The sequence below is a fragment of the Ornithodoros turicata genome, chromosome 10 (assembly GCF_037126465.1).
Source record: "Ornithodoros turicata isolate Travis chromosome 10, ASM3712646v1, whole genome shotgun sequence".
Lineage (NCBI taxonomy): Eukaryota > Metazoa > Arthropoda > Arachnida > Ixodida > Argasidae > Ornithodoros > Ornithodoros turicata.
Window position 1 is genome coordinate 26,968,972 of NC_088210.1, and position 27,214 is coordinate 26,996,185.

The following is a 27,214-nucleotide window of genomic DNA, read 5'->3' on the forward strand; positions in this document are numbered from 1 at the left end:
GGAGTAATTCTGTTAGGGTAGACGGACTACATTTCGCACCGTTCTTAAAGGTGGAACGCCTGAATACTGTGAAGGTGTTGCGTGCTTCACGATGCCAGTTTCTGTAGTTGCTGTTATTCGTAATTCACTTACCTTGTGTCCATGTGCAGAGGAGATTAGGGGGCAGCTAATTACAACGATGTGACAACCCCTCAGCATTGTCCCCGAAGATATCCAAGCACCTCATGAGCATTTTACTCCATTCAGTCGCTGTGCAGGCCAACCAAGAAGTCAACTAGAGCATCTGTGAATTGTCTTAGCTTTTATTTAAATTATTATCCTCTAGAACTAACGCAGCGCCTTTTGCACCTATCATTAAGGTGGCTGCATTTATGTTTCCGCTGACGATTTCCGGCATGATAGATGCGTCGATGACGCGGAGGTTCTTCACGCCACCGCGAACCCTGCAAAAGAAACAGCTTAGTTAACGCCTTTAATCTTCTTAAGGCCTTTGTAGGGAAGAACTTAATGCAGACACATTACAGTGTGTCCCATAAAACGTGCTGGAAAGTGTTACGAATGCCTAAAAGTATACGGGCAGCGGTAATGTTTGATGACGTTGTGTCTTTCTGTGTCCGTGCCGCTCTGTGCTTTTACCATGAATGATGGCTAAGAAGTGGTTTTGCCGCCAAATGGTCTGATTTCCGTCAACATCGGATTCGGTCTCCGTGATATTGAGATCTGAGCCTGCTTGCACGAGCGCCGAGGAATGTCCTTGGTGGTGTCCTTAGTATGTTCGGTATAATGCTTCGGACACACGCTCGTCAACATTACTTGTTCGAAGAGCGCTGGCGAAGCTATTGAGGACAGCACCGAGAAATTCCCTCGACATCCGCGAAAGCTAGCTCTGATCACGACCCTGGCGCAGCACGATCTTTCCGTGTTTATACGATATAGCTCCCTGTAGCGAAACCAAGGGAAACCCCACGTTATGCATTCTCGACTGAGAGGCGTCAGAAGAAGTTGTTTCTGTTCTCATTGAGGTAAATACTGAACTAAAGCTCCGGATATCAAAGAAAGCTACGCAATTTACCAGAGCCCCGCTTTAGAGAGGGAAAGGCGTGCCAGAGCCCCGAACTTTTTCGCACAAACCGGTTGTTGGCTAAGTCTGTACAACGACCTACTAGATTATAGCGACCATGTCATAGGGATCCCGTCCCAGCGCCGCATTTGGAGGCTAGCGGTGGCGCTACTCATCGGCACGTTATTGCTTCCTGACTTTCTGCAATACTTTGCACTTCAGCTTACCATCGTATTTTTGTACAAGCGGTGGATGTCCCACGAGAGAAGCTTCTTTCTCAAGTTCATCATCATTCTACGGGTTTTCATAGAAGCTGTTGCTGTCGTCTGCTACGGTAATCATACGTCCGCGTCTGCGCCGTTCAAAGTTCAATTTTCCGTTGTCCAATCATGATGTAGATCTCGCGGGCCGATGCGCAGCGCTCCTAGCGGATGGTGCGGACGGGCTTCTCACAGGGGTTGCCGATTATGACATGGTCGCTATAACCTAGTACGTCGTGGTCTGTATACGTTTTCTGCGCCGCACACACCCCTACAACAAAGCCATGCTTACCTGAGCCTCGGGTCAACGACAGCTTTATCATCCACACCCATGGCACAAGTGCCACAATAGTGCCAGGCCGTCTGCGTTAGATGCCGCACCACGCATTCTAAGTACTCGTCGCCCCAGGGAGTATGATGTACACAATATGGAAAAGGTATGTCCCAAAGCTTCGCTCCGATGGCCTTCATTGCCTTCGTCTCTATGAACTGGAGGGTCCGTTTTGTAGCTGAATCGAAAAGACACAGGAACCATAGTTTGTTACATATCGGACACTATTTTGGTCGTCCGTCACGTCCAATAGTCGCATCCTCGAGATATTCCTAGTACATATTCAAAATGGGCACTATATACAGTGCTGGACTAAAGTTTACAGAACACGCTCCGGCACATTCCTTCCTCGGAGTGACACGCTGGCAGCGAATGGTGCCGTACGGACTTGCAAACAGCTATAGGTGACTCAGTTACCTATAGGCACATGTCTGTAAGTCCGTGCGGTCCCATTCGCTGCAAGCATGTCACCCTGAGGAAGGAATGAGCAGGAGCGTGTTCTGTAAACTTTTGTCCAGGTCTGTAGCAACGTCCTAGGTATATAAATCGCTACCGGTCCCCTTAACAAAAATCTCTGGAGGAAAAAAAGAAGTAAGAAACACGTCCAACGGTCAGTGCGCCAAATACCACGTATTATGCATTATTTTACTGGCTATTATAGCTTTCGTTCTAAAGCGACAGCTTTGTAGGGTCCACCAGCGTCGACAGACGTGTAGGTCCATCCGTAACAGTTGTGAAGAGAAGAGAGAAGGGAAGGGGGAAGAAGTTATCATGGCACCGAAAGGAGTGCGGGCGCCTGAAGATGAGATGATTGATTGATTGATTAGAGGGGAAAATAAAAGATCAGAATCAGAAGATGGCTTAATCGAGCCTACCACATTTAAAAACATTTGGCAGGATGCCCGAGGATCCAGAAGTTTCTTTCGCTTCCTTGCCCAATGGCTGACCTATTTGTCGCAAATTCCTATATTATAGTAACCAGCATCACGGAGCGTTAATGCATGTGGTGAAGTTTCACGACGTACACATGTTTAGTGGTGCTATTCCAGCTGCGCTCTGTTTACAGACACTACGATATTCTACGTGGGATCACTTCCTGGACACCAAACGTCCCACATTAATAAACTGAAGTCACCACGCTGAAGTGACTTCCTTTGCAAGGTCCACAGTCTGCATTTAAGAAACTCAAGTGGAACCACGTTACCTTGAATGGCAACCTCTACATCATCCGGGTGCGTGAAGTACTTGGGATCAATGATGGGGTGGTCGTAGGGGTTTGTCGTGTTCAATGTAATTTCACCGCGAGACTTTAGTCTGTTTAGAACCGGGCAAATCATGAAGCCGAACTTCCCTCTTCGTGGCAGGAAGTACTTGGAATAGAGCTAGAAGTGAATGTCATCAACTCAATAACTGCGATAGGTGCGCCCTAAATCGAGATATGGGTCTGTCTGTAGCGCCAGAACTCACATCATACGTGTATCCTAAGTCGTAAAGGAACGTCTCCGTCTCTTCGGCTGATGGTGTTGCAGAAAAGAGTACGTGTTCAATGTCTGGGTAGTCGAGGGTTTCGTTGACGAACGATGAACTCATGAACGCTAGCACTTCGACGGCCCCTGGGATCGCGAGAGGACCTGCGCAGGGGAAAACAGTGAAATGAAACGTGAGAGTCAGCTTGACAGGCTGGAGTTCATATCGATATACCCAGATGATACATGAAAGCAGTGGCATTACTGACACCCGTGTAACTGAAGTAAGAAGAGAAATCATCGCCTCCCGCGAAAAACTCCCATTGGAGTCTCGAACACGACTTACCTGCTCCATCGTACGCGTAGCTTGTGATGGCGGACAAGCTCCTGGTGTCAACTGCGTGATTCTCCTCGGTCAATGCTGAGACTCCTCCGACAAATATGTGGTCCTGAAGGTTTTTACCAACCGGAAGGTCGGCAACCACGTCTATCTGAAATTACGACTATAAATATTAACGGAGAGAGAATACGAACAGTATTTAAAAGGCAGGACTAGAACAGCGTGTTGGCAAAGGGACGGAGAAAGAAGAACATGGACGGTTCTGAAACTGATGGTGTGTGTGGGCATCTTCCAGGTGCAAACAGGTGGGTATTCTTTTGCTCGCAAAAAGAGAACGACTCATGCGAAGTGACGACTTATGCTGTATTACCTAAAAAAAGTACTATGAAAGTGTTGTAATTACATTGTGTTTGCGTAGTTCTTCGTTTGGTCCTACGCCAGATAACATGAGAAGTTGCGGCGATGCGATGGCACCTGCTGATAGGATGACTTCCTTCTTGGCACGGACGAAGTGTTTTGCACCGTTCTTTTCGAAATGGACTCCCACAGCAGTCTTCCCTTTGAAGTGGATCTGTGTTCGTCAACACCACAACAAACGTTAAAAAAAGCTCGAGGAACTACATGGCGAATGAAATGTCCTCCTTCAGACAAAGAGAGCGTCGACGAAGGCCAAAAATCATTCTGAAGCTTGATAATGAAATTACACCCAAATGTGGGGCAAACGCGATAGGTAGTACACCTTCACCAGATCATGAACAGCCTTCGCAGGCATAGGCTTGCAAAAGATGTTGTGCTTCTCGAGAGTCCGATTCATACATCTTGTATACCCCGGACAATATAACAGAGACAGTCAAAGAGGTGTACCTTAGCCAGCGGAGAATGCAGTCGGCCAATTCAAAGTGAAGCGTACGAGAAGAGGACGGACGACAGACTGACGGGGAAGCCGATTTACATTTTTTTGTATTTATTTATTTATTTATTTATTTATTTATTTGTTAACGCAAGCATTCTACGTGTTTGCTTCCAACGCATGCAAATGTCATCTAAGTACGTCGTCTCTGACGAGTGTTTTCGTAACATCATCAGCGTACAAGCAGCAGTTTGAAGCATGCTGGTGCACTACGCTGTGGCTCGGAGACGTCATACATCAGCCTAGGCCAATCAAAGACGTCTTTAGACTTGTGGGCAGAGTTGACCCGCAGAGGATGACTTGTCACGAAGTATATTAGTGCTTAGACCTGACACTCACAAACTTGCATCGTCCTCCTGCTTCCCTTCGCTATTACTCATAATTCCCTTTCCGTTTCTGTCCCGCGTTCTTCATACAGAACAGAATAGAGTGGTACTTTGTGAAGCACCGTGTCACTCGCCTTGGTTGCCATGCTGTCCAGGGTGATATGAAGGTTTGGCCTTTCTTTTACTATAGGCTCTAGAAATGCTCTTGCCGCGCTATAGCGATGGCCATTCTTGATGTTAAACTGTACCCTTGAATAGCCTGAAAAGAAGGGTGGAAAATCCGGCGAACCGGTAAATAAATGGTAAGAGAACTGCCCCAGGACGAGAGCCGGCGATATTTCGAATAGACTCTCTTGTTCTTCGGACTGTTCAGACGGTTCAGAGGTACAGTATCTGTTCGAAATATCGGCGGTTCTCGTATTGAGGCACTTACACCAAGAAGAAGGAAGTTATCATCAACAGGAAATAGCGAGGAAGATGCACAGCCGATTATGTGCACTTACGCACGCACAGTAAGCTCTAGATATAGCGAAATCGGTTATTTTTTAGGTATTGCTTTATTAAATTCCACACTCTCCTGACCAAAGTGTGTTGCGTTTTGAACCCGAGTATTCGCCTGTACACCAGACCAAGCTCACGTCCTTTTTTCTTCTCTTTTTTTTTTCTTCATATAAATCAAAAGGCCACCAAGGTGTTCACCACCAAGGTTTACTTTACTTGCGTGAATGCTTTTTTGGGACTCCCGACGTGTTTCCGATGCTACCGTTACTGTTTTTGTGACCGTTCCGCTTTTATCGAATTATTGCTTATATCGAATTATTTCGGTATCGTTGTCTTCGTTATAACGTGCGTTTAGTCTATATTTCAACAGCGGTGCTCGGAAGTTGGTGCTCGATGTGCTGTGTCAACATGTCAACTGTATGAAAGAGAGTTGTCACGGATTTTGTTTTGATTTGATTTGACCTTACTGGCAAAAGGAGTTATCACAGAGTTCCCGTATAGATGTGAAAAGATACGAATAGTTTGTGTGGCTTGTACCTGTCTGACTGGCTCCGTTGTAATCCGTGTACTTGTATCCTAGTTCCTTGCAACCTTCCAGAAAAGCATCACTGACGAGGGTATGAAAAGAAGGAAAAGATATTGGGAGCTCTCCGCTGTCACCGCGGTAACCTGCGATAAGTTGCACGTGTTTGACAATTAGCTTTACGTCTTATATCCGCTCGATCCTTACCGTTATTTGCGTGTTCTGGAATGTCCAAAGTCTCGATGCTCTTGAAATAAGGCAATACTTCTTCATAAGACCAACCAGTGGCTCCGTTTTCAGACCACAAGTCGTAATCTCTCTTGTTCCCTCTGACATACATCATGAAGTTTATGAGGCTCGAACCACCCAAACCTTTTCCTCTTGCCCATACGCTTCTCTGAAACGTTAATGAACAGAAACAACCAAACATCAAAATGCTTTCTGTATAGCAAGCTATTGAAATAAAAGCCTCTGGTTGAAAGGCATCGATATTTCGAACAGAGGGTGTTTTGCTCTGCACAGTTCTCATCATATTAACAGTATATTTCAGGGTAGGGGGATTAATGGTCACGAACTAATGGGAGTTAATGGTTAAGAAGTATTTCGAATTGCGCGTCAACTCTTGCCTCGACAAGAAAATCCCCACAGGACTAAATTAGACAACCTTCGTCATTTAAATCTTCCATTATCGTCCTTTAAGTCTAGTGTGGAAAAATGTGGTAGTAAAATCGGTACGCAGTTCTTCTGTTTGGTCCGTCCGTACTGTCTTCTTACTGCCTTATCCATCAAGTAAATCAAGTCCTCTAGGGCTTTCTTCACAGTGGAAGAACAATCCCTGTTCGAAATACCTGCAACTCCCGACCTGAAACTTTTGCTTAACCCTATATTGCGAACTATGAGCTTTGAAGATATATTTGGTGGCTAGGATTAGTGTCGCTTACTCTATCCTTGTAACCGAGGCAAGCGTGCTCCTGCGGTACAGTCTTGTAATTCCAGTCATATGGCCCCCGGAGGTGAAGCATCGCATAAAGTGGAACTCGTATCGTCGCATCTTCTGCTCTTCCAGCCTCGATGAGCAGGACTGAAACTTTAGGGTTCGCAGAGAGCCTGTTGGCCACCACACTTCCCGCGGAGCCGCCACCGACTGTGCAGAGGGACGAACCTTGTAACGTTTCCAGCTAGAAAAGCGGAATCGGTACATCCAAGTATCGGTACAACTAAGAATCGGTACTGCCCGTTCCTTCTCATTTCTTGTTCTATCTTATCGCCAAATCGAGGAACCTTCGGTTGAAACGCTTGTTCCCCCTGAAATCAGGCCAGGACGCATACTATTGCCCCTGTCCGCCACGCCTTCCTGTTGTCCTCTCTCCATATGTCCACATCTGTACGCCGTTCACAGCCACAGTTGTTTCGCGGCGCTAACACATACGGAATAAAAAAAGAAAATAAACGCTCGTTCTCCGTCACCAACCCCTGGTGGTCTGTGCTATGCCATACTAGACCTCTTAGTGGTACAACTGAGAGAAGGAGTAACCGGCTTCATACACTTGTGGAGCCACAGTCTCCATCTTCTTTTAACTCAAATACGATCCAAGCCAATCCGCAGAAGTTGCCGTTAAACGGCGATGCCTCGCGCGTTGCCCTATGTATTTCCTGTGTGATAAACTTTGCATCATTGGCTTTCATAATTACTGCGCGCATTTTCATATTAATTGTCCCGTTCGAGCGTTTCGAGCCCGTACGAATTTTCATACCCGCACTCGTCTCTAGACATAACAGTGGGTTATCCGCGTCCTCTGGATCTCGGCATGTTTGACAATTCGGCGTGTACCTGAACTGCAGGCGCATATGGCTGGACTGTAAGTGTAGTACTGGCAGGTGCAGATACGAACGTATTTGCACACTCAGCGCTTACAAGTCATCGAGATAAATCTTCACGCGACCAGTTGCAGACGCAACGTAAATGTTGCGAGTAGAAATTCAATCAACGCCAGAACCCAGGAGAGGACAGTATATTTCGCCCAGAACTACAGTTGCATCGCAGTCCATCATTCCGTTAAATACCGTAACTGCAAACACCACTTTAAGACTTCGTGTTTGTGTCTGTCCCTTCGTGTTCCTTAGTCTCGGGCTTCTACCTCATGCATCATCTTCACCAGCTTGCTTGCTTCCTAGCCATTTTTTTCACCACCGGAAAAAAAGTTTAGTGTGCTGCAATATCAAGTTTCCTTGTGTTTACCCTTTTTGCCTTGTGAAGCTTCTTCAAAAACGATAAACGTTTTTCCCTCCCCCGTTCTGTTCGGTTCACCAATCATCCCTGCTGTGACGAATGACTGCCGGAAAGCCGGGACCAGCGAAGCCAGACTTTTCCCTCTATGCGCCGCCATTATTATAGATCTTTGCGTCTCGTGTCCCCTGATCGCACGCAATAGACGAGTTCAGAAAATCCCAGACTGCTTAGCGTCGCTTTGAACTGTGGGAGTTCACTAATACGAACGAAACGGTGGCCTCCAAACGAAACTGTTCCGATTTCTTCCCTACCGGTCCATTGTCCACGACGTGTCAAGGTCAGCGTTCCCCCCGTGTCGAGGTTCCCTCACTCAGCAAGCGCCCATGATGCAATGCGCGCGCAAAGAGTACTGGGATTTTCTGAACTTGTCTATAGACCTCTACCTGTTTGTAAACAAATGACGTCATAATGTTCGACAGCGCCATGAGTTTGGTAGAGTTGAACTACGTTCAAAGCTAGTGACGAACAAGGTCGCGCCTGAAAGCCACGGTCTTGAGGGGATTACGATGGTCTCTGAAAGGGACGCGACCTTCGGTCCTACTTTCTTTCAGCGAACAATTGCTCTTTCGTGGAACCCAGCTTTCCCCTTCCGATCTGTTTTGGCTTCGGTCTGTCTACCAACGTCATGATGACGTTTGTCGGGTAGAGGTTTATTGGTCAAACTTTCCATTATCGAGGCCCTCCAAAAGTACGTTCCGTAAATTTTCGTGTGACTTTTTCATTCCTTGTCAGCGTAATATTTTCTCCCCCCTATTGAAGGGACTCTTACAGACAAAGACCTTTAGACACAGCTGTGTCGTGGCAATGAGCCATGGACAGGAAGTAACGTCGACTAGACGAGAATTAGGAGCTTCTGCAGGTGGACGATCAAGCCACGTGGAAAGCTACAACATGACCTGTTTACACATGTGCATCCTTAAGCTCGTGTTACCCTAATAAATTCTTTAGTTGACAGTTTTGAGTCGTCTCGTCTGTACTACTGTCTGCCCATGTTTCATTGCGCTGACATGCAGAGCTATGTCTGGAGGCTGTCTGCCCAAGCTTACTGCTATCTGCCCATACTGCCCAAGCTTCGCACTTGGGTTCGGCATGCTGATCTCATTGCTAATGCTCATTATTACCGTAATTGCACGATGGTTACTGCCAACGTTATCAGATGACGCCAGAGAATCATGCGGATAAATCTCAGACGCCGAATTTAGAACTAAATGTGTGCTTACCAACGACGAAGTCATATTCCTCTTTTAGAGCATGAGCATCGTAGTAGCTGTCCGAAGGAGGACTGGACATTGTAAAGAGAGCGGCAAAATATGTAGCCGCCAAGACCACTGACTTGGACACGTAAGGATATTGGAATGCCATGGTGACAATATTGTCACCTGAAAGACCTGTACGGGGAAGGGAAGAAAGAATATCATCAATGCACTTACTCTCACTATATGTGCAAAAACTTTCTCTTTGGCCATGCGTAATGATTCCTTTTCACCTATTCGGTTAGCGTCGTCAAGAGCACCGATGAACATTACAGCGCGGAGAAGAGTCAGGGCAAAAACTAACACAGTGAAAACTTCAAGTGAAGTCTTCTTCACCTTCTGTCTCGAGCCGCTGAACTTTTTGCGGAGAAGTGAGATTCATGCCCAGAGAAAGTCGAAGCTACCGATTGCAGTCGACGATATCCCTACCACGCATATGTGAGCAGGTAACGAAGTTCTTGACCCCCGTGAGGTCAAAGCCTGGAGCATAAGAGTGAGACTCACGTGTGACAGGTCTGAACGTAGTAGCAATGTAATGTTGAGGTGAGAGCGGCGTTGATGAGGACCACTGATGAGGACCGACTTGGTCGTTTTCTACATTTTTTTTTTATTTTTAAAGCGCGAAATTCTTGTGTTCAAAAGAGGTCCAGTTTGTCATAAACCAAACGATCTGGCTGTAAAACCTGCGACACCAAGGGCTTAAACAGATTTCTGCACGACGATGATGGTAAATGAAAGAAGAAGATGAAACATAACCGATGGTTTGACCCTTCCCTCGAGGCATGCAACGTTGCGTAATGCGCATGGCACGTGCGGCCAAGGCCGGCTGCAATTAAAGCGTGTGATTAAAAAATGGGGTGAAAAACCGTCGACTGTTTGCCGAGGAAAGGCAAATATCTCTAGTATACTTCTGTGTAGTGTTGTTGCTAGCATTATCATCAGTGTGCTGTGCATCAATTCACTGTGCGCTACGTCTAACCGGTGATTTTGGCCTTTGGCAGATAGTTATCGCGAAAGTTTGCGAGGGGGGGAGGGGGTCTGTTTATGGGAGTAGTCGAATTTGTCGTGTGACGAATTCAACCTCTCCCTAGTATTTGTCTTCATCAACATCAACATCATCATCAGCGTGCTCCGTCAACTGAAAGGCGATCTTTCGGTACGATATACGATATAAAGGCTGGGTTTTTCCCAATCAAAAATGAACCTTTTATAGACTGATAGCAAGCTGCATCTCGATGTGACTGCGTGTGTCTGCTAATATTTAAAAAAGAGTCTTGTGAGGAAATTTAATAAAAGAAAACTATTAAGTTAACAAAATCAATTTGAAAATATCAAAGACACTTTCCCATAATACTGAAACGCCCCAACAGGGGCGGACCCAGGATTTTTCTGAGGAGGTGGTCCAGCCACGGACAGCATGCTAGACATGCGATCTAGGGTCAATTAATCAATATGCGAAGACAGAAATTGAGGAGGGGGTCAGCCCCCCCCCCCCTTCGAGATCCGCCCCTGGGCCCCAATAACACGATCCATGGAATTACAAACGGACACAGAAGTTTAACCATCCATCCAACCATCCGACGGCATCTTAGTACTGCAAGGTCACATCACTTACCCTTGAAATATATTACCCGACGTAATGCCGCGAATTAGCTCAACTGTCAATATTGCAGAAGAGCGCGCTTGCGCGCATCCTGTCAGTGCTTGCGGAGACCCAACATTTCTCCGCCTGCTTCTACGATTGCAGCGTTTACGCTTACGTAGAGTAAAAGATACGCGTTTTGTGTAACATGACAAGGTAACATGACTAACGTCACGATTACACTACGCGCAGTCATTTATGGCGCCGGCATGATCACACCCCACCGTCGTTGCATGCTCCTCTGCCTTCATCACTACTGCATATTAAGAACTGCATGCGTACTACAACACCGGAGCGCGATTCGAAATAGCTGTAACTTACTATAACGCTTGCCTTCAGATGACACAGCGGTAGACAGGTAGCGTGCTTGTTTCGACGGTGACTGAGAGACAACTAAGCGTGTGACCTTGACCGGCCCTGTAGTTCAGGCTGGACGTAGCATCCCCCTCACCTGCCATCTTTTTAGAGAGGGAAACTTGATTTTCCTCATTGCCCTGCCGCGTCAGGAGAAAGGAGAACGTACCTAAGCAAGAGTCGGTCAGGGGGAAAATTATGAACAATTTGTTTCACGCATTTCCATTGATTCTGTGGCACTGGTTTGCCGTGGTTGTGCATGAACGGAAACGAATGCACCATGACTTGAAAACCCGAGACGAGGTAGGGACGAAAACAGACATACACAAACACGGTCTCTCTCTGTTTTCGTCCCTACCTCGTCTCGGGTTTTCAAGTCATGGATCGTCACCACCAGCTCGCTTGCTACCTAACTTTCCTTTCGTTATCGAATGCACCAGTTCATTCGTCGTTTGCATCTGCGGAATGCACGCGGGACGTAAAACCGCACGCAGGCAACAGTGGGTGATGGACCTAATAGTTGTTAAAACGATATTATTTTAACGGAGCCTTTTAGTAAAATAATCATGAAGAGGCTTGACACTGAAAGATGCAGAATATGTTGGAAGGTGGTTGCTGTGTTTATTTTATTGCGTTGTTTTAATGTTGGTTAATTAATAAATTGATTTAATTCTACTTTTATTATAACTTATTTAATTATGTTGTCGCAAAACGAAACGTAGCTGAAAAATGAAGACACAGTAGTGATTTCCGAGAACCGACTTCAGCCAAAAAGCAAAAGTCGAGTGTTTATCGTTCAAAAAGGTGAAGTGTACGACTCAAGTAACAACAATAATAACAGTAATAAGCATGACGGAAAGCTGCAAGAACTTCCCCCTGGTGACGATTCTAAAGAACTGACTGATCGTGACTGATCTCGACAGTGTACGACTTTAGCCCAAGCGCACAGGAAAAGGTTGCGCACCCGAAATATGCGCATCCGAGCACATTAGGTCCTAAGAGTCTGAAACATGACGTCAGTCACTGGTTCCGCCACACTGGTTACTAGTAACGTAAAAAGCCTTCAACGCGTGAGAAAATTTTCCCCTGCCTTGCCGGCCGTTCCAGCGTTAACGTACACTCTCATTCTTCTTCTCTTCTTCTTTTTTTCGTTTGTATGTACGTGTGTGTACTGTTCCAGCAACCAGTTTTCCATAGTTTTATGCTCCTTGTATTTTAAAAGTCTCTCTCATTTTCTTCGAAACTGTCCGCAAGCAAGGTGCGTCTGGTGCAAGACGCTATGATCAAGCGATTCGGTCAAGAAATGTAGTAGTATTACGGCACATTAAGGCACTCCTAATTCGAATTTGACATATATTGTTCGTAGCGCTGGCAGAAAAATTCCTCAGCCGGAGTGCAGTGTAAACGTCATTCACGTACATATGATCAATAAAAATATGTGACGTGGCCACCCCCAAAACCGCGTTTCCGCCCCAGTCTCCACAGCTGTCTCACTCGGAGGGCGGCCTCTCAGTTCCAAGAAATGGGGGAAAGGGACTCCTTCGCGAGAAACTATTTCGGAGCGACGCTGCGCCGGTTGCAGTTGTCCCAGGCGGGCCACAACCAGTTCACTTCCTTGTATTAATTCTCTCCGTTGTAAATAGTAATGTAAACGAACCTACGGTGTTCTCATCGTCCATTCACTCATCATCTCATCCCCTCGCACACCAAGCCACCTCCACGTGAAGGTTACGCATATTTTTCTAAATTAAAAACATTTAGAAAGACACGACGTCGAAAGGCCCAAGTGTAAAACGTCGTTGTTCCCTGAACTGCACTTGCAGTAAGACCTTGCCAGTGGCCTCGCTCCACTATCGTCAAACAGATGAAATCGAACGCGGTGATGTGAAGCTGGGTCACTTAGGCATGACTGAACCGGTGTGACCCGCTCCCGTCATACATTGGCGGTTGGAAAGCTACCGTTTGCAGCCTTTATCGCACAGATTCAAGAGAGATAGCTCCTCAGCGAAAAGCGTGCACAGAGAAGTGATGTGGAAATGAAAGTAACGTCAGTAATCGGCGGGTGTTAGCATGGGAGCATAGCGACTTGGAGACATAACAGTGCATGTAACATATGTCACGAATGAGACGAAAACTGTGAAGGGCAAGCCTTGTCTTGTGCTGTTGATTTTATTTGTGTTTGCATCTTGCACGACTTAAAACCGCACGCCGCATCGCAAACCGTACGCCGAGCGCATGCAAACGCAGTAACAGAGCTCGCTGACATAACTAAACAAAGGCGAATGAAGAGGTGATTTCTTTGAAAACTACAAATTAAATGACCACTCTAAAGCGAAACGACAAGAAAGCACATCATAATAGTCCTCGATGTAAAACTGTGAGTCCCTGCCTACAAGGGCTGATGCCCGCATTTGCTGCGAGTGACCGGGTTAGTTTATTTCTATACGATTCGCTTATAAGAGTTTACATAACTAGTTTATTTTTGCATACTACATCATGAGTAGCTTGCGTGACGATTATTTCCCCCCTTTTGAATACGTAATAGTCCGCATAACTATTCACTTGCACTTACAATTAACCCACATTGAAATCGCCTTCCAGAAGCTGCAGTTACTGGCGACATGCACAGCATTCTGATCACTCTGATAACAAACTAATTCTAATTATATACTTTTTTTTGTTCATTTTACCATTCGTTTTTCGCTTCTCCCCATGTGCATTGCCCACGGCTCTGGAGCGCGTGGGAACCAGTGGTCGGAACTTATAGAGTGACTGTAGTCGGAACGGTCGGAACCGCAATGAGTCGGAGGTGTGTGCGTCAACTCGTGGCGACACCTATTGCAACTGCGAATAGCTGCGAGAAGTGCAAGCCTCCTTAGCTCGCAGGCACGTATGGCGACTTGCATCGCGACGCTCGCAAACGAAAACACTGCGAACCTTGCGAAGCTATGGGAAGCTCCAAACATAAACACAGGTCTCGATCAGGTTCTCGGACAAGAGAACATCGCAAGGAAGATCGCGACAAGGAGTGAGCTAATTCTTCTATACACATGAGTTCAAAGAATTCTGCTGTTCTCGTCGTTGTTCACTAGCAATCGTCCCACAACTACTCGTTCCCTTCTTTCTTTTTCTTTTTCTAATATGGCTGTTAGTTGTACCTTTAAGACAAGATGCTGCGACACGCTTCGAGCACTTAGGCGGGCACGTGCCAGGTGTCACGAAGTAAAGAACAGCAGCTAGGCTATATAGCGCGATGTTCGATGTGCTGATCCTCATTATTACCAAATCAAATGTTTTAGGCGTCAAAAGGGAAACTTTACACTTATCCTGCTGTCCAAAGGCGTAAAGTAAACGTCCAGAGTATTACAAGCCCTCCTTACCTCATGAGGTGAATAGAATGCGTCCAATTCTCGTGTTTTGCTCCCCTGAGAAAGCCAGTCACACTGTCATCCGATTAATTACCGAGAGGACCTGCTAGATGCGCAACTAACAGACTACTACTCCGTGAAAAGTACAGAGACCGGGTGCAAACTTGTCTTGTAACGGATATGTTAATGAACTCGCACTTCAGAACATATGAAAGGTAGAGGCAGCGGACACACGACCAGCGCTCTGTCGCGCTTATTAAAACACGCAATGCAACAAGTAGTTCTTGTACTGCAGGTATAAGAGGAGTCATGGCAAGCACAAGAAACACAGCAGGGATTCATCCCGTGAGCACACTAAAGTTCATCACAGCCGGAGGAGGAGGAGTCCTTCAAGGAGCTCAACGGATTCATCATCATCATCATCATCGTCAGGCCACCACAGGCTTGCAAAGAGTGTGGATGCTGCCCTCATTCAAGAGCTGGAGAGGGAACGACAGCGTCTTAAGCTAGAAAAGAAGTGAGAAGCTTCCAAGCATTTCTATCGAAACCCACTTCCTTGTGTGCAAGGCAATGAATGTGTTACATATAGGGTTCTTCGTTTTGCGGTTAAACCCGATTTTTCACGATAGTTCCCCCTCGAACAAGTATTCAAGGACTCGGGTAAAACCCAATATCTACGCAAAATCCACCCGAAATCCTTGTGGTCCACCAACTTGTTGTTCTCGGTAAACCATCGGAAAAGTGAGTCATAATATCAGCAAAGAGAGCTATTTGTGACAATCTAATTGTCCTCCTTTTATGATCCCCTCCTGCAGGAGTCAAAGAGGAGCTTTTGTGGAGCTCGGTCAAGTGTTTGAATACCGTGGTCATTCACTGTCTCAGTTCTGAGGGGGAAATACAAAGATTCTTGTTTCTCGTCCCAGTGTCACAGCAGTTGCTTGTTTCTTGCGCCTTTCGTTTCACCCGAAAATTCCCCAGTGACATATCGCACGGAGATCATAGCGCCCGATTTCTCCCCGAATTCTCGTGTGTAAACAGCACCCGCGTTTTCCCTCCCAAATTTGAAAAATCATAAAACTCGAAAACGAAGTACCCCAGTTATAGGGCCTGATTTTTTTCGGGTTGAATGTCTTTCCCAGTTTCAGGGGAAGGGGAATCGGGTGCTATCGATACAATCCAGTGTTGTCCGGTGTTACAGACATGTTTTTTGTGTCTGTCCAGCAAGCGGCCTGTAGTTAGAGGTGCACATATTTGTCAAACATGCATTCTTCGCGATCTATAGTCACAAACCCCACATGATGTAGCATTAAATGTGCTTCGCATAGTTTCTTTTTGTTGCACTTGGATAATATTTTCACCAGATGTGTGCACAGATTGCAACTAAATTGTGTACGTAATACATGATACAATGTAATACGTGATTGGAATTCGGGGAGAAATTTGGTTTATCCCGAATTGGTCCAAAACTGATTCGGGAGGGAATGCCTGGGCAGAAGCGGTTATAACCCGAAAAAGTCACTCCCTAGTTATACAGCACGAGTGTACATTAGGCATACATTGTGCCTTCGACTGTTGTGTGCCTTACATCTCGATCTCTACCTTATTCTAGAAAAGCGAAAGAAGCAATGAAGGCGACAGAAACGCCAGAGCAAAAGCGGCTTCGCAGGCTGGCCAAAAAGGTAAAAGATTGTGAGACTTCAACATTTTGTATATTGCAGCAACTAGAGGAATAGATAAGTTTGAAGATGAGAAGAGGCAATATTTAGTACAGATCTCACGCCTATTTTTGTTGCGCCGAATTTTAGGAAGCCAAAGAACGAAAGAGGAAAGCAGAGATGGGCTGGGACGAAGAGTACCTAGTAAGGTCAAAATTCCCACATAACACAATAATGGAAAATTTGTCGATCACATTGAAAGCGTAAATAGTGCCTTACGAGGTCCTGATTTTACAGGGATACACAAACACAGACAATCCCTTTGGTGATGCCAATCTTCTCAAGACCTTCAAGTGGGAGAAAAAGTTTGAAAAAGAGGGTCTCAAGCACGCTCCCGAAGAAGAACTTGAGCTCAGGAACAAATTGAAGCTCGAAGAAAATAGAGTAAAGTATTCTTACAAGCTCCTGTCATGTTTAACTGTAAGAAGTCACGTGCAACAGCTATTGATTTCTGCATTTTCGTGAATTCCATTAGCGGGAACTAGAGAAGGTGAAGCAGAGACGTCTGGAAAGGGAACGGGAGAGGGAACAGAGGGAAGAGGAGCTTGTAAGTCAATGATGATGCACTATTCAGAATCACATGCATCTACATCGTTGCTGTGTAACTCCACACAGACAAGGATCCAACGTGAAAAAGAAGCTGCTCAGTTCGAAGAATGGGAAAAGCAAGAGGACATTGTAAGTGGCTTCTAATGGTCGTGTAGACATCTGATATCTTCACACATTATGACTACATACATAATGTTGTTTCAGTTTCATCTACAACAGGCCAAGTTGAGGTCAAAGATTCGTATAGATGACGGGAGAGGTATGTGTATTCACACATTGTTGCTGGAGCTAGTGTTTGCACACACATGATGGCTTCATTATTTAGTTGTACATTGTAACAGTTAAATTGACTGAGTGTCACAAACAGTATTAGGAACTAACTTTTCTCTACCTATTGCCGAGCAGTTCGTGCCCTGTTGTCAGCCATGTTTCATATCAGGAATGAAGTGACCTGCAGTCGGCAAATGCCAGCTGTGACATCACAACCTTCTGCTCAGCCATTCAAACTGTCTTTCTGTCTTTCTTTTTTTTTTGGCGGGGGGGGGGGGGGGGGGGGGGGGTACACTCCTCACTTATGTAAGGATAGAGCTCCTCAGAACCAACAGGAACTTCAGAGGCATACATGCTGCTGATGACATTGCATTTGTGTGTTGCAAGTTGTGCATTTTTGGTGGCCTACCTTGATTCATCTATTCTTAATTCAGAAAGAAAATGCCATCGTAATCAACCTTATTCTGGGATGATGTGTAGAGCCTGAAGTTTTCGGGAAATATTTTTTTCTAAATTCGGGGGGTAAAAATTGGGTAAATAAACATGTGCACTAAATCCATGCGAATTCAGGGAGAAATCGGGCTCAGTTACTCAAACTAGCTGTAATGGTTTGGTACAAACGGTGATGTAACTGCATTTGCTGCCAAACAATTAAGTTAGGGCCTTCCTACAGATGTCCCAGTGAGGGGAATTTGCCGGGTAAAAATCGGGTTTCACCCGAAAGGGTGAACCTTCAATTCGGGGTGGAAATTCGGGGAAGAATCGGGTAGAACCCTAAAACTTCAGGCTCTAATGATGTGTTGTAAAAAAGTATGTCTTCTCTGTTTAACAGCGAAACCTATTGACTTGCTGGCAAGATACATAAGCGCTGAGGAAGAAGACTTTGGTGTTGAAATGTTGGAGCCGTACATTTACTTGAATGTAAGTGGATTTCAGCTGCGTTTATCGCTACAGAGGTGTTACAAGTGACAAACATACACGTATAGGGTCTGACCACACAAGATCTTGAAGACTTGCAAGAAGACATCAAAGTATACATGGAACTAGAGAGCAGCCGCAACCTGAACTACTGGAGAGACATCCAGATCATCGTGGAAGAAGAGTTGCGGAAGCTACGACGACTGGACACTTCGTCGAGTACGGTTCCATTTTGCGACTTCGTATATGAATATTTCCCCCTCTCGGGGGTAAATAGAACAGGAGATTTACCCAGCATTTCCACGCGCAGTTGAAAACCAAATTGGCGAGCGCCGGGAGGGAATCAATTCGTCCGTGAGCACCGAGGTCGTGGAAGTCTTCAAGGGAAAGACACCTAGTCAGCTTCAAGCCTTGTACCAGCAAATCGAAAAAAAAATTCACAGCAAGGAAGAAGGGCTGGATGTTCGTGAGTGTGGCATTCGCTGATCGTCGTTTCTGTGTGCTATATCAGTGTGCGCTATATCAGTGCTATAATCAGTGCTGATTATAGCGAGGCTGGCTATCGTTTTACCTAGCTTACTGGGAAACGCTCCTGTCCCGTCTGAAGGCCCACATGGCTCGAGCCAGACTTCGAGAGAGGCACCAAGAAAACCTGCGGCATAAACTGTACCAGTTGAAGCAAGAGGTGCGTTGTGCAGCCTTTAAGTTGTGCTTTGATTGGTGCATATTTAGAACCTTGTGTTTTAGGGTTAAACCATGTAAAACTCTCTTATACTTAGGGTAACCCCCCACACACACACACATAAAAGAAATGTGCACAAATAAAAATTCAGCCACTGCTATGGGCACTAGAGGACACTAAGCTTTTAGGGCAGCTGCTCAGTGTCTCATGTTCATCTGAAATGCAAGAAGCCCACCATTTTCTTATTCTCAACCGGAAAAGCTGCTTTTCCGCCCGATTTTGTCCCATTTTACTGCTCTTGAGAGCCCAATGTTTGCCCCACGACATTCAAAAACGCTAAGACCCTAAAATACAAGGTCCCGTGCATATTCTTGTTCCTGTCTCTTAGATACAAAAAATATTCCCTGCGGAACATTGCTCCACATTACCGTTCCATGCTACACTTTACAGCAAGGCGTCGAGAGTGGACCCCTGTTTCCCTGCGTCAAGCAAGAAGCTGAATCTCTAGGCGAATCTGAACCAATTGCACAACCAGGGCCTTCGAGGCAAGAAGTAGTACCAGACTCAATTGCTGTAAAGCAATCGCCAGATTCAGAAAGCGAAGACAGTGAAGATACAGAAGAGAAGAAGGATGAAGAACCAATGGAGGAACCAGAGTAAGCATAGCAGTGCAGTGTGTGTTGTTTCTTTGATGTGTGGGGTGCCCGACATAGTGCAGCTAACATATATAGCAAAAAAAAAATCAAAACGTGAAAACAGCTTTCACGTAGGAGACTCACACATTCCAGACAAGCATTTCAGAGCCTCAAAGGGCTATCATTAGAGCCTGAAGTTTTAGGGTTTTACCCGAATTTGCACCCCGAATTGAGGGTTGCCTCTTTAGGGTGAAACCCGATTTTTACCCGGCAAATTGCCCTCACCGGGGTGTCTGTAGGAATGCACTAACTTACTTGTTTGGCAGAAAAATGCAGTTACATCACCATTTGTACCAAACCGCTACAATTAGTTTGAATAACGGAGCCCGATTTCTCCCCAAATTTAGCGTACTGGAGGTTTTTTCACCCGAATTTGCATGAATTTAGTGCACATGTTTATTTACCCGATTTTTACCCCCCCCCGAATGTAGGAAAAAATATTTCCCGAAAACTTCAGGCTCTAGTTATCATTAACTTTTTGAGCATTTGTGGAAAAAGAAAAGAAAAAGAGGTCGCTAAACAACAGAATTCAGTATATTACTTTCAAGAACACATGCCGGAAAAAGTACTGGCGTGTGAATGCTAGTGTAACCAAGAATTCTTTTGACACAGGGATCCGATACAGAAGTGTGAAGAGGAATATCGGACGGGTGGTTACAGTCCAAAGCTGCTACGACCTGAAGACCTTGAGCCAGCGACCATACTCATTGATACCGTCGAAGATAATGAGAGATTAGAGTATGCCAGGCGCCAGCTAATTGGAACAGGGAAAGTGCAGGTGGGTTACTGCTGCGTGTGGTCAACCTTGGCAAGCGATTTGTACCTAACAAATCCTGTTGATTACTCTATCACCCAGGACATGGTCACTCAGGAGGAGCGGGCCTTTGAAGTTGAGGCTAGGAAAGGGATGGACAACGATGAAGCTTCATTTAGCGTTGAGTCGCCAGTGGATAAGACGTACTTATGGTCAGACAAGTACAGACCTAGGAAGCCACGGTACTTCAATAGGGTCCATACGGTATGTGTACTTGAAGCCATTCACTGCATATTATCCCCTTGTGATAGTTTCTCGCGTGTTATAAAAGAGGCTTAGAAACTCAGACGACAAGGTGCTTGCTGTCTCTTTCAGGGTTTTGAATGGAACAAGTACAACCAGACCCACTATGACATGGACAACCCTCCTCCAAAAATAGTTCAAGGATACAAGTTCAATGTAAGCTGTGCATGTACAATCCACGTCCACTGTATTCTGATGGGAAGTTACAACTACTACTTTATTTTTGTGACGATGATTGGGGGGTTTCATCACTGCGTGTTTTAAGACTGTTGTATATGAACCCTGTCTTGCTCTATGTAGCCCAATTTAAAGATGACCCATCGATATGATCTGTGCATACACATAAGGAAGTTCATTGCTCACTTTCTCACATGACAAAAAAGTATTCTACATAAAAAAGCAGCATTTTCAATTGTGTCTGTCATACAGTAACTGACTGATTTTTTTCGACGCCAGTTATTCAGACTCGTTCGACGCTTCGGACTCCCACGAGAAACCGTAACCTTCACCATACGATTAATACATTTAGTACAATTTTTTTTGGTCTGGTCGAAGGCCCGATTTTCCAGACGAAAACGCTTTCGAACAAGCACCAGTAGGACTGTTTTCAGCACTACGACGAAAGCTTTGAAACCGCCATTTTGGACTGTGCACTTGGATTGGTAGTTTTTTAATTTTTACTTAGTTTCACATAAGCAATTAAAAATAAAATTATGATAGAACTTCACCACTTTTTCAATTTTGACTGTCACCCGGACCACTGTTGGCAGTGACCAAATCTCTTTTGTTGCGTCATTTGCAGATTTTCTACCCGGATCTCATCGACAAGCAGAAGACACCAGAGTATTTTCTTGTAAGTATTGACAAGTCATAGTACTTGTCTCATTACCCATGTGTTCGTAATTTTTGTACTAACAGACAGTAAACATGTGAAAGTGCTCAAACTGCATGGCACACAGTGAGAGCTTTTATCTAGCAAGTGGCAGGTGTTAATCATTTAATCAGTTAATGAGGTGTTAACCATTAAGGGGGTTTTTTGTCCCAACTTATGACAAAAAAAAATGTGCTATACAATTACAGTAGAATCTCGATGATACAGTAGTGGCGTTCGTTTACAGTCCCTGCCGGAACGCCTATTCGTCCCATGCATTAGAGTCCAGATTATACGTACGAGCCGAGGAGCTGACAGACGTCGTTCCCTCGTGACGCGCCAGTCACGCTCCGCATCCTACTTATGAGGAGGGAGATCCTCACCACGAACCCGTCTCAAACGTAAACACGCACATGTGCGCTGCCCAATTTCAAGGCAATTACCGATCGAACTTGAGTTACTTTGGCCTATCCAAACGTCTCGCAAACGCAAAGTCATGATGGATCCCGTGGTTGTGAAACGAAAGATGACATTGGTGAAGCTTATATGTTGTCTTTCTTAATTGTTCACTCACCTACCACAATGTACATTGGTTAACACATGGTACATACTAAGATGTATGAATTTCTTACAGACACCAATTGAAGGCAACAAGGACTTTTCAATTTTGCGATTCCATGCAGGACCACCATACGAAGTAAGCATTTGGTCTTGCGGTACAATTTAATGAGAAAAACCTCATGCAATGTGTTGCCGCAACACTAATAAAAAAACGCGTTAAAGCACCTGCCTTGACAGCTGGGTGATAGTTATGTACCATGTTCTTCCAACTATTATTTCTTCCCTTTCTTTGTACAGGACATTGCATTCAAGATCGTCAATCGAGAATGGGAGTACTCCTACAAGCGTGGTTTCCGCTGCCAGTTTCACAACAACATATTCCAGCTGTGGTTTCATTTCAAGCGGTACCGCTACCGCAGGTAAACACGCTGTGCTCCGACGTGTCACCTGTATCATACTGTACAATAAATAGTCCCTATTTTATTTACATCTTGTACCCTATAGACAGTTTGTCTTGGCTTCATACAAAGTGCATAAAATATGGCTACAGCTCAGTACCTTCATACAGACACTCACACTTTTGAAGCAGCCTTAACAATGGTCTGACGTTAAACGGAACTAACCCTTGACGAAACATTTTCTCCAGTTTTAACCGAAGTCTGATTAACACAGCCATGGTGTCGTCGAGGCAAAATTGATTTGGCATGGAACTTGATGCATCTGGCACATTACTACAATTTGTATGCGCACCCACAAATGCTGTCCAGTTTGATATCGCGGTCTTCAGGTAGCGGACAAAGTATAAAAGAGCACACGTTTCATCTGATGTGAGCAAGTCTACCAAGGCACTGTGGTCATTACACAGTGAATGAAGGAAGAGCAAGAGCATGATGTGAGGATCGGGAACGGGATTGTCCCCTTTGTGGCTCCTGGAATAGAATAGCGAAAGCAAATGTTACGACATCACGCGAGAGGCACATGAGATACAATACAACTAGAGCCTGAAGTTCTACATAGGGTGAAACCCGATTTTTCCCCAGCAAGTTTCCCTCACTGAGACTTCTGTAGGAATGCACACTAACTTGTTTGGCAGCAAACGCAGTTACATCACCATTTGTAGCGAACCAGTCAAGTTAGTTTGAGTAACTGAGCTGATTTCTCCCCGAATTTAGCGTACTGGAAGGTTTTTCCACCCGAATTTGCATGAATTTATAGCACATGAAAGATGATGAAAGTCACTGAAAAGGTTAGCCAGCTGTAGGAGTCGAACCCACATCTTCTGGATTGCCGGTCGAGGGCTCTACCAATTGAGCTAAGCTAACACACCTTCTCAGCGACTTCCAGGGTGTGTCATCTAAAGGGACAAACCAGCCACTCTCTCTCACTCATCCTCCTTTCACTCTTACATTTTTGCTCACTCACACACACATTCGTACGACGGGATTGACGCAGGCGGCAACTGTTGAACATGAGGGAACTGATGTTCTCAGGCTGGAACGACATAGAAGGGACAAATACTCCTGGCTCCTGTCCCTTCTATGTCGTTCCAGCCTCAGAACATCAGTTCTCTCGTGTTATAGCACATGTTTAGTTACCCGATTTTTACTCCCCGAATAAAAAAAAAATATTGCCCGAAAACCTCAGGCCCTTGTCATAACCTGGCAAGGGTATCAGGGCTAACCAAAAGAGAAACACAGTCACATGCCAATGCTACTATAATGCTAGTACCCGATTTTACGTACTTTGATGACTTGTCGTTTTCATGCGCACAATGCAGTAACAGCAGAGCGTGAAGGCATTCTAGCAGTTGATCGTCTTGTTCTACAAAGAGTTCAACGATAATCCTTTCTTTTGTCCAGTTTAACTTGTTTGTCCTTAGGTGCATCCACTGAAACGTTTGATGTAAAACAGTGGGCACCGATGCTCCACCTGTAAAAAAAATTTAAACTGTAAACGAAGTACCACAATGACAGCAGAGTAAGAGGCTCACCAAATTGAGCAAAGCTAACCTTGCTGCAGATGAACTACAGAAGCTTTAAACACTGCAAGCAGGGTCCTTCTCAACATACGAGCGTCTCCAGTAATGACGTTTTCATCCCTAAGTAGATAATTGACGCGTGAGGAAAGTGATTCTGTAATGTCGTAACACAGAGGTGTTTTTTCAACTCTCTTTCTGTGAAGAACACTTATTTGCAGCTTATACCCTTGCTCAGACTGAGACCTTCCCTGAAGCACTGTTCCTCCAAACCCACAAAATTCTGTCCTGTACTGTATCCGATTTAGCCATCCACCTTCCACCGAACTGATTAGTGTCTTGGCAAGCTGTAGAACACATGGCGAAACATCCACAATTGGATCTGTAGCAACGGACTGTAGTCCCTGCAAGTGCAAACGGGTATCCTGCACATCAAGTATTCACTGAAAGCGCAAGGACCTTACTTTGTCACAAACTTGCAGGCACATATTCGACAGCAAAGGGCACGCGTCGGTTACGGTATCGATAATCCAAGCTGCGGAAAGTTCGTGAAACGTCTCCATATCTTGGCAGTCTTCCAAAATCCTCAACCAGAGGCTTAGCATGGCTTGTAGATAAGTGTAAGGAGCACCTCGTAAGCCTTCACTCCATATTGCATTCCACCACTTACGGACGACATCAGCGATGTCACGCTTTGGTGCTGGAATGTGACAGGGTAAGTGCCAGCTAAGCACATGCTATTCAAAATGGGAGTGCCTTTGTGGTATTATGCACGTTAGAAGTAGGATATCTCACCACCGCTGCTGTGCCCAAACGAACCACTTGTTGCTGACTTGCAAGTGACAGTCAGCTTTCCAAGTGGATGCGTATCTTCCACCACATTCTGAAGCAACCTAGATATCAACTGGAAGTATATCTCTCTCTGCTTCGTAGATATAGTTTGGAAACCATCTGCCCGTTCTTCAAGCAACGTCATTACACTGTTCCATGCCTCGGCACTTGAATTAGCAACAGCAGCCATGCACTGGATACCACAGTATATGCGGAATTTACACTGTGGCAAAATACAGAAGGTGTGCTGGAATAAAGAATCGCATTTTTCAATTTGGCGCTGTATAGAGTAAATACAGTATGTGCGAATGTGAAACTTACCAATGACTTGATCACCAATTCCGACTGGAGGGTTAAAATATTACTCCAAAGCGAGGGGCATAGTTTCCCGAGCATCCGGCTCTCGTGCGCTATCTCACACATAAATTGAATGGTGGATAACACACAGAGTGTACTAGCTTGGTCTTGCGCATATTCTGTGGCAAAGATACCGGTCAAAGCGTGTGGGAAATTTTTACTGACAGCAGAGAATGTGACTTAGACTTAGACTAAGCTAGACTTGTGCATGGTTCGTGGGCCCATGACTGCTCCCATTTTCACCTCCAGAAATTTATAATTCAAATATAAACACACCTCTCAATATTAAACCCTCCTTAAAGTAGCTTTCGTCACCTTAGCATGGATGCAAGCCAGCTGGTGGACAAACACCGTAATGTGAAAAGCCTGAGTCTGTCAGGGCACAGGCTTTTGCTGGTTTTAATCGTGTGTTCGTCCTGTCTGTATAGTTGTGCGCAGACGCAGGCTTTTCACATTATGGACTTGGTACGCAAGCTTGCCTCTGAATTTCATGGTCTGACATGAGGCAACTATGCGTCCTGCACAGGACCTGTCCACTTAATAAAAGAGAAAACATCATACCAGTTCTCTTTAGCAAGGACAACCACTCATCAGGAGCACTCAGCCTGCAGGCACAACCTGAGAGTAAGCGATCGTGAACTTCCGACAGTAGCTCCCAGTGCGCGACGTCCTGTTCCATCTATACGAACATAAAACAGACGACACAAGCGGCGTCCGTCAATGTGCTTGGGTGTAACATTGCCATAAAACCCCAAAGGTACAGGGTTTACCACGTTATACCTTCGAAAGCGTACTTTCTTGCACAAGTCATTCCCACGACCGTCAACTCAGCTGGGAGCCGCCATTTTGAAAAACACCTGGGTTGGTTACTGCTGCCATCTGGCGGGTCGCATAAAACAAAACCGAAACTATAAACCTTTTTAGTCCCACAGACCACGGCAGGTTTCCTGCTGGGAGGTACGCGTGGATTACCCTGACACCAAAAACACGTGACACCTCTTTTTCATTTCCACTTCCCTCCTTTCCGTAGCAGCAAGTTTATCTTTTCTGAAACTGCACATATACAGGCAGATAAGAAAGGAGTTCAACACCAAAAGTTCAATATTCAGCGATATGTATGTACATTTTTATACTCTTGACCTATTTGACCTGTCACCAAAAAGATATTGTAAAGCGGTATTAACGGCAGCTCTACCTGGTCGTCAAACGAAGCAGTGTAAAATTGGTTACAGTCGGGAATTCTGTCTTGGTGTGTATCAAACAAAGTGAGCCATGAGAAGCTGTTACGTTACCTCGTAGTTAAGCGTAGTTACGTCTAGCCCTGACCGCTCTACCTTGGTGGATACCAGAGTGGGTATACAGTTATCGAGAAGGGACCTACCTATGGAGGTAGTCCCCTTTCACACGTAATACTAATATGGCCTATACGTACTGGAAAACAACTCGACCCCTTACGGGAATTGCTGTGAAGTTCGAGAGTGTGTATTGCCATCAAGAAGTTCACGAAATATGAATTTGCATCGAAGTACAGTCACACGGACTGGTTTCCTCTAACATTTGCAACGAACCAGACCACAACTAGCCATGGGCGTTCCTAGAGGGGGGGAGGGGGGGGGGGGCAAGAAGGGGCCTTAGCCCCCCTCTGGAGCACTGTCCCCGCTGTACTCGCAGGTCGTCATGGTTTTTGCTCGGATGCCGTCATAATAATTTCAATCTTATCCACCGGATCCCATGTATATTAGAGGTTTCGGTTGTTGCCATTCTATTGTCTAGTATCTGCCATTTGCATGCTTTGCCTGCCCTTGGAAGCTCTTTGCCCTCCCATGGAGAAAATCCAGGGAATGCCCATGTAGCTAGCAGAATATCGACTTTTGTGCAAGAACTCACAGCATGTCAAGGATTAATGTATGTGCTATATAGTCGTCGCTATACATGCAAGAGCCCAAAACTGCGGAGAGCCGCAAACGGGATGACGGCACAATCTCCGGACCCACTTAGAAGGGATATCATAGGTGCCCCTAGCATGTTCGAAAGGTACCGACGATGTTTGCCAATGCTTGCCGAACTGGACATCCCCAAGTATAAATGCAACACTTCTACCGCACTTGG

General features: G+C 45.4%; 3 protein-coding genes across 5 annotated transcripts; 1 reads left to right on the top strand and 2 right to left on the bottom strand.

Annotated features, from left to right (window-relative positions):
- Nucleotides 1-286: 286 nt before the first annotated feature.
- LOC135370386 (4-pyridoxate dehydrogenase-like) lies at nt 287-11,388 on the bottom strand. Of its 2 annotated transcripts, XM_064604125.1 has the most exons (12): nt 11,224-11,388; nt 9,228-9,395; nt 6,659-6,861; nt 5,925-6,114; nt 5,732-5,863; nt 4,828-4,952; nt 3,861-4,028; nt 3,464-3,608; nt 3,119-3,282; nt 2,856-3,033; nt 1,613-1,829; nt 287-443 (listed from the first exon to the last, which is right to left on the bottom strand). In XM_064604125.1, exons 2-12 carry the CDS (start codon nt 9,367-9,369, stop codon nt 296-298), a joined length of 1,812 nt encoding a protein of 603 aa, XP_064460195.1. In that variant the 5' UTR covers nt 9,370-9,395; nt 11,224-11,388; the 3' UTR covers nt 287-295. The 2 variants fall into 2 exon arrangements, with proteins under 2 accessions (XP_064460195.1, XP_064460196.1); XM_064604126.1 differs by lacking the exon at nt 11,224-11,388 and having other exon boundaries at nt 6,659-6,895; nt 9,228-9,330.
- A 2,729-nt stretch (nt 11,389-14,117) lies between these two features.
- On the top strand, nt 14,118-22,429 carry LOC135371284 (splicing factor Cactin-like). The gene is made up of 19 exons (XM_064605391.1): nt 14,118-14,284; nt 14,920-15,141; nt 16,234-16,303; nt 16,430-16,483; nt 16,577-16,723; nt 16,815-16,886; nt 16,955-17,017; nt 17,093-17,147; nt 17,991-18,079; nt 18,145-18,295; nt 18,387-18,542; nt 18,652-18,761; nt 19,209-19,414; nt 20,066-20,231; nt 20,310-20,471; nt 20,583-20,666; nt 21,313-21,363; nt 22,016-22,078; nt 22,240-22,429. Exons 1-19 carry the CDS (start codon nt 14,205-14,207, stop codon nt 22,363-22,365), a joined length of 2,127 nt encoding a protein of 708 aa, XP_064461461.1. The 5' UTR covers nt 14,118-14,204; the 3' UTR covers nt 22,366-22,429.
- LOC135371285 (uncharacterized) lies at nt 22,403-25,960 on the bottom strand. Of its 2 annotated transcripts, none has more exons than XM_064605392.1 (9): nt 25,886-25,960; nt 25,667-25,784; nt 25,070-25,224; nt 24,713-24,995; nt 24,382-24,617; nt 24,146-24,321; nt 23,952-24,040; nt 23,685-23,871; nt 22,403-22,871 (listed from the first exon to the last, which is right to left on the bottom strand). In XM_064605392.1, the coding sequence occupies exons 2-9, from the start codon at nt 25,782-25,784 to the stop codon at nt 22,487-22,489; spliced, it is 1,629 nt and encodes a 542-aa protein (XP_064461462.1). In that variant the 5' UTR covers nt 25,886-25,960; the 3' UTR covers nt 22,403-22,486. The 2 variants fall into 2 exon arrangements, with proteins under 2 accessions (XP_064461462.1, XP_064461463.1); XM_064605393.1 differs by having other exon boundaries at nt 25,867-25,954.
- Nucleotides 25,961-27,214: the final 1,254 nt, after the last annotated feature.

Excerpts from the sequence above, each read along its gene's own strand:
- LOC135370386 (XM_064604125.1), bottom strand. The coding sequence starts at position 9,369 with ATGGCATTCCAATATCCTTACGTGTCCAAGTCAGTGGTCTTGGCGGCT. Across the intron at positions 4,029-4,827 it reads TGGACAGCATGGCAACCAAG|ATCCACTTCAAAGGGAAGAC; the intron begins GCGAGTGACACG and ends TGACGAACACAG. Across the intron at positions 3,283-3,463 it reads CTACGCGTACGATGGAGCAG|GTCCTCTCGCGATCCCAGGG; the intron begins GTAAGTCGTGTT and ends TCCCCTGCGCAG.
- LOC135371284 (XM_064605391.1), top strand. The coding sequence starts at position 14,205 with ATGGGAAGCTCCAAACATAAACACAGGTCTCGATCAGGTTCTCGGACA. Across the intron at positions 20,232-20,309 it reads TTGGAACAGGGAAAGTGCAG|GACATGGTCACTCAGGAGGA; the intron begins GTGGGTTACTGC and ends TCTATCACCCAG. Across the intron at positions 21,364-22,015 it reads AGACACCAGAGTATTTTCTT|ACACCAATTGAAGGCAACAA; the intron begins GTAAGTATTGAC and ends AATTTCTTACAG.
- LOC135371285 (XM_064605392.1), bottom strand. The coding sequence starts at position 25,784 with ATGGAACAGGACGTCGCGCACTGGGAGCTACTGTCGGAAGTTCACGAT. Across the intron at positions 24,996-25,069 it reads AATTGGTGATCAAGTCATTG|CACACCTTCTGTATTTTGCC; the intron begins GTAAGTTTCACA and ends TCTTTATTCCAG. Across the intron at positions 23,872-23,951 it reads TGTAGTTCATCTGCAGCAAG|GTGGAGCATCGGTGCCCACT; the intron begins GTTAGCTTTGCT and ends TTTTTTTTACAG.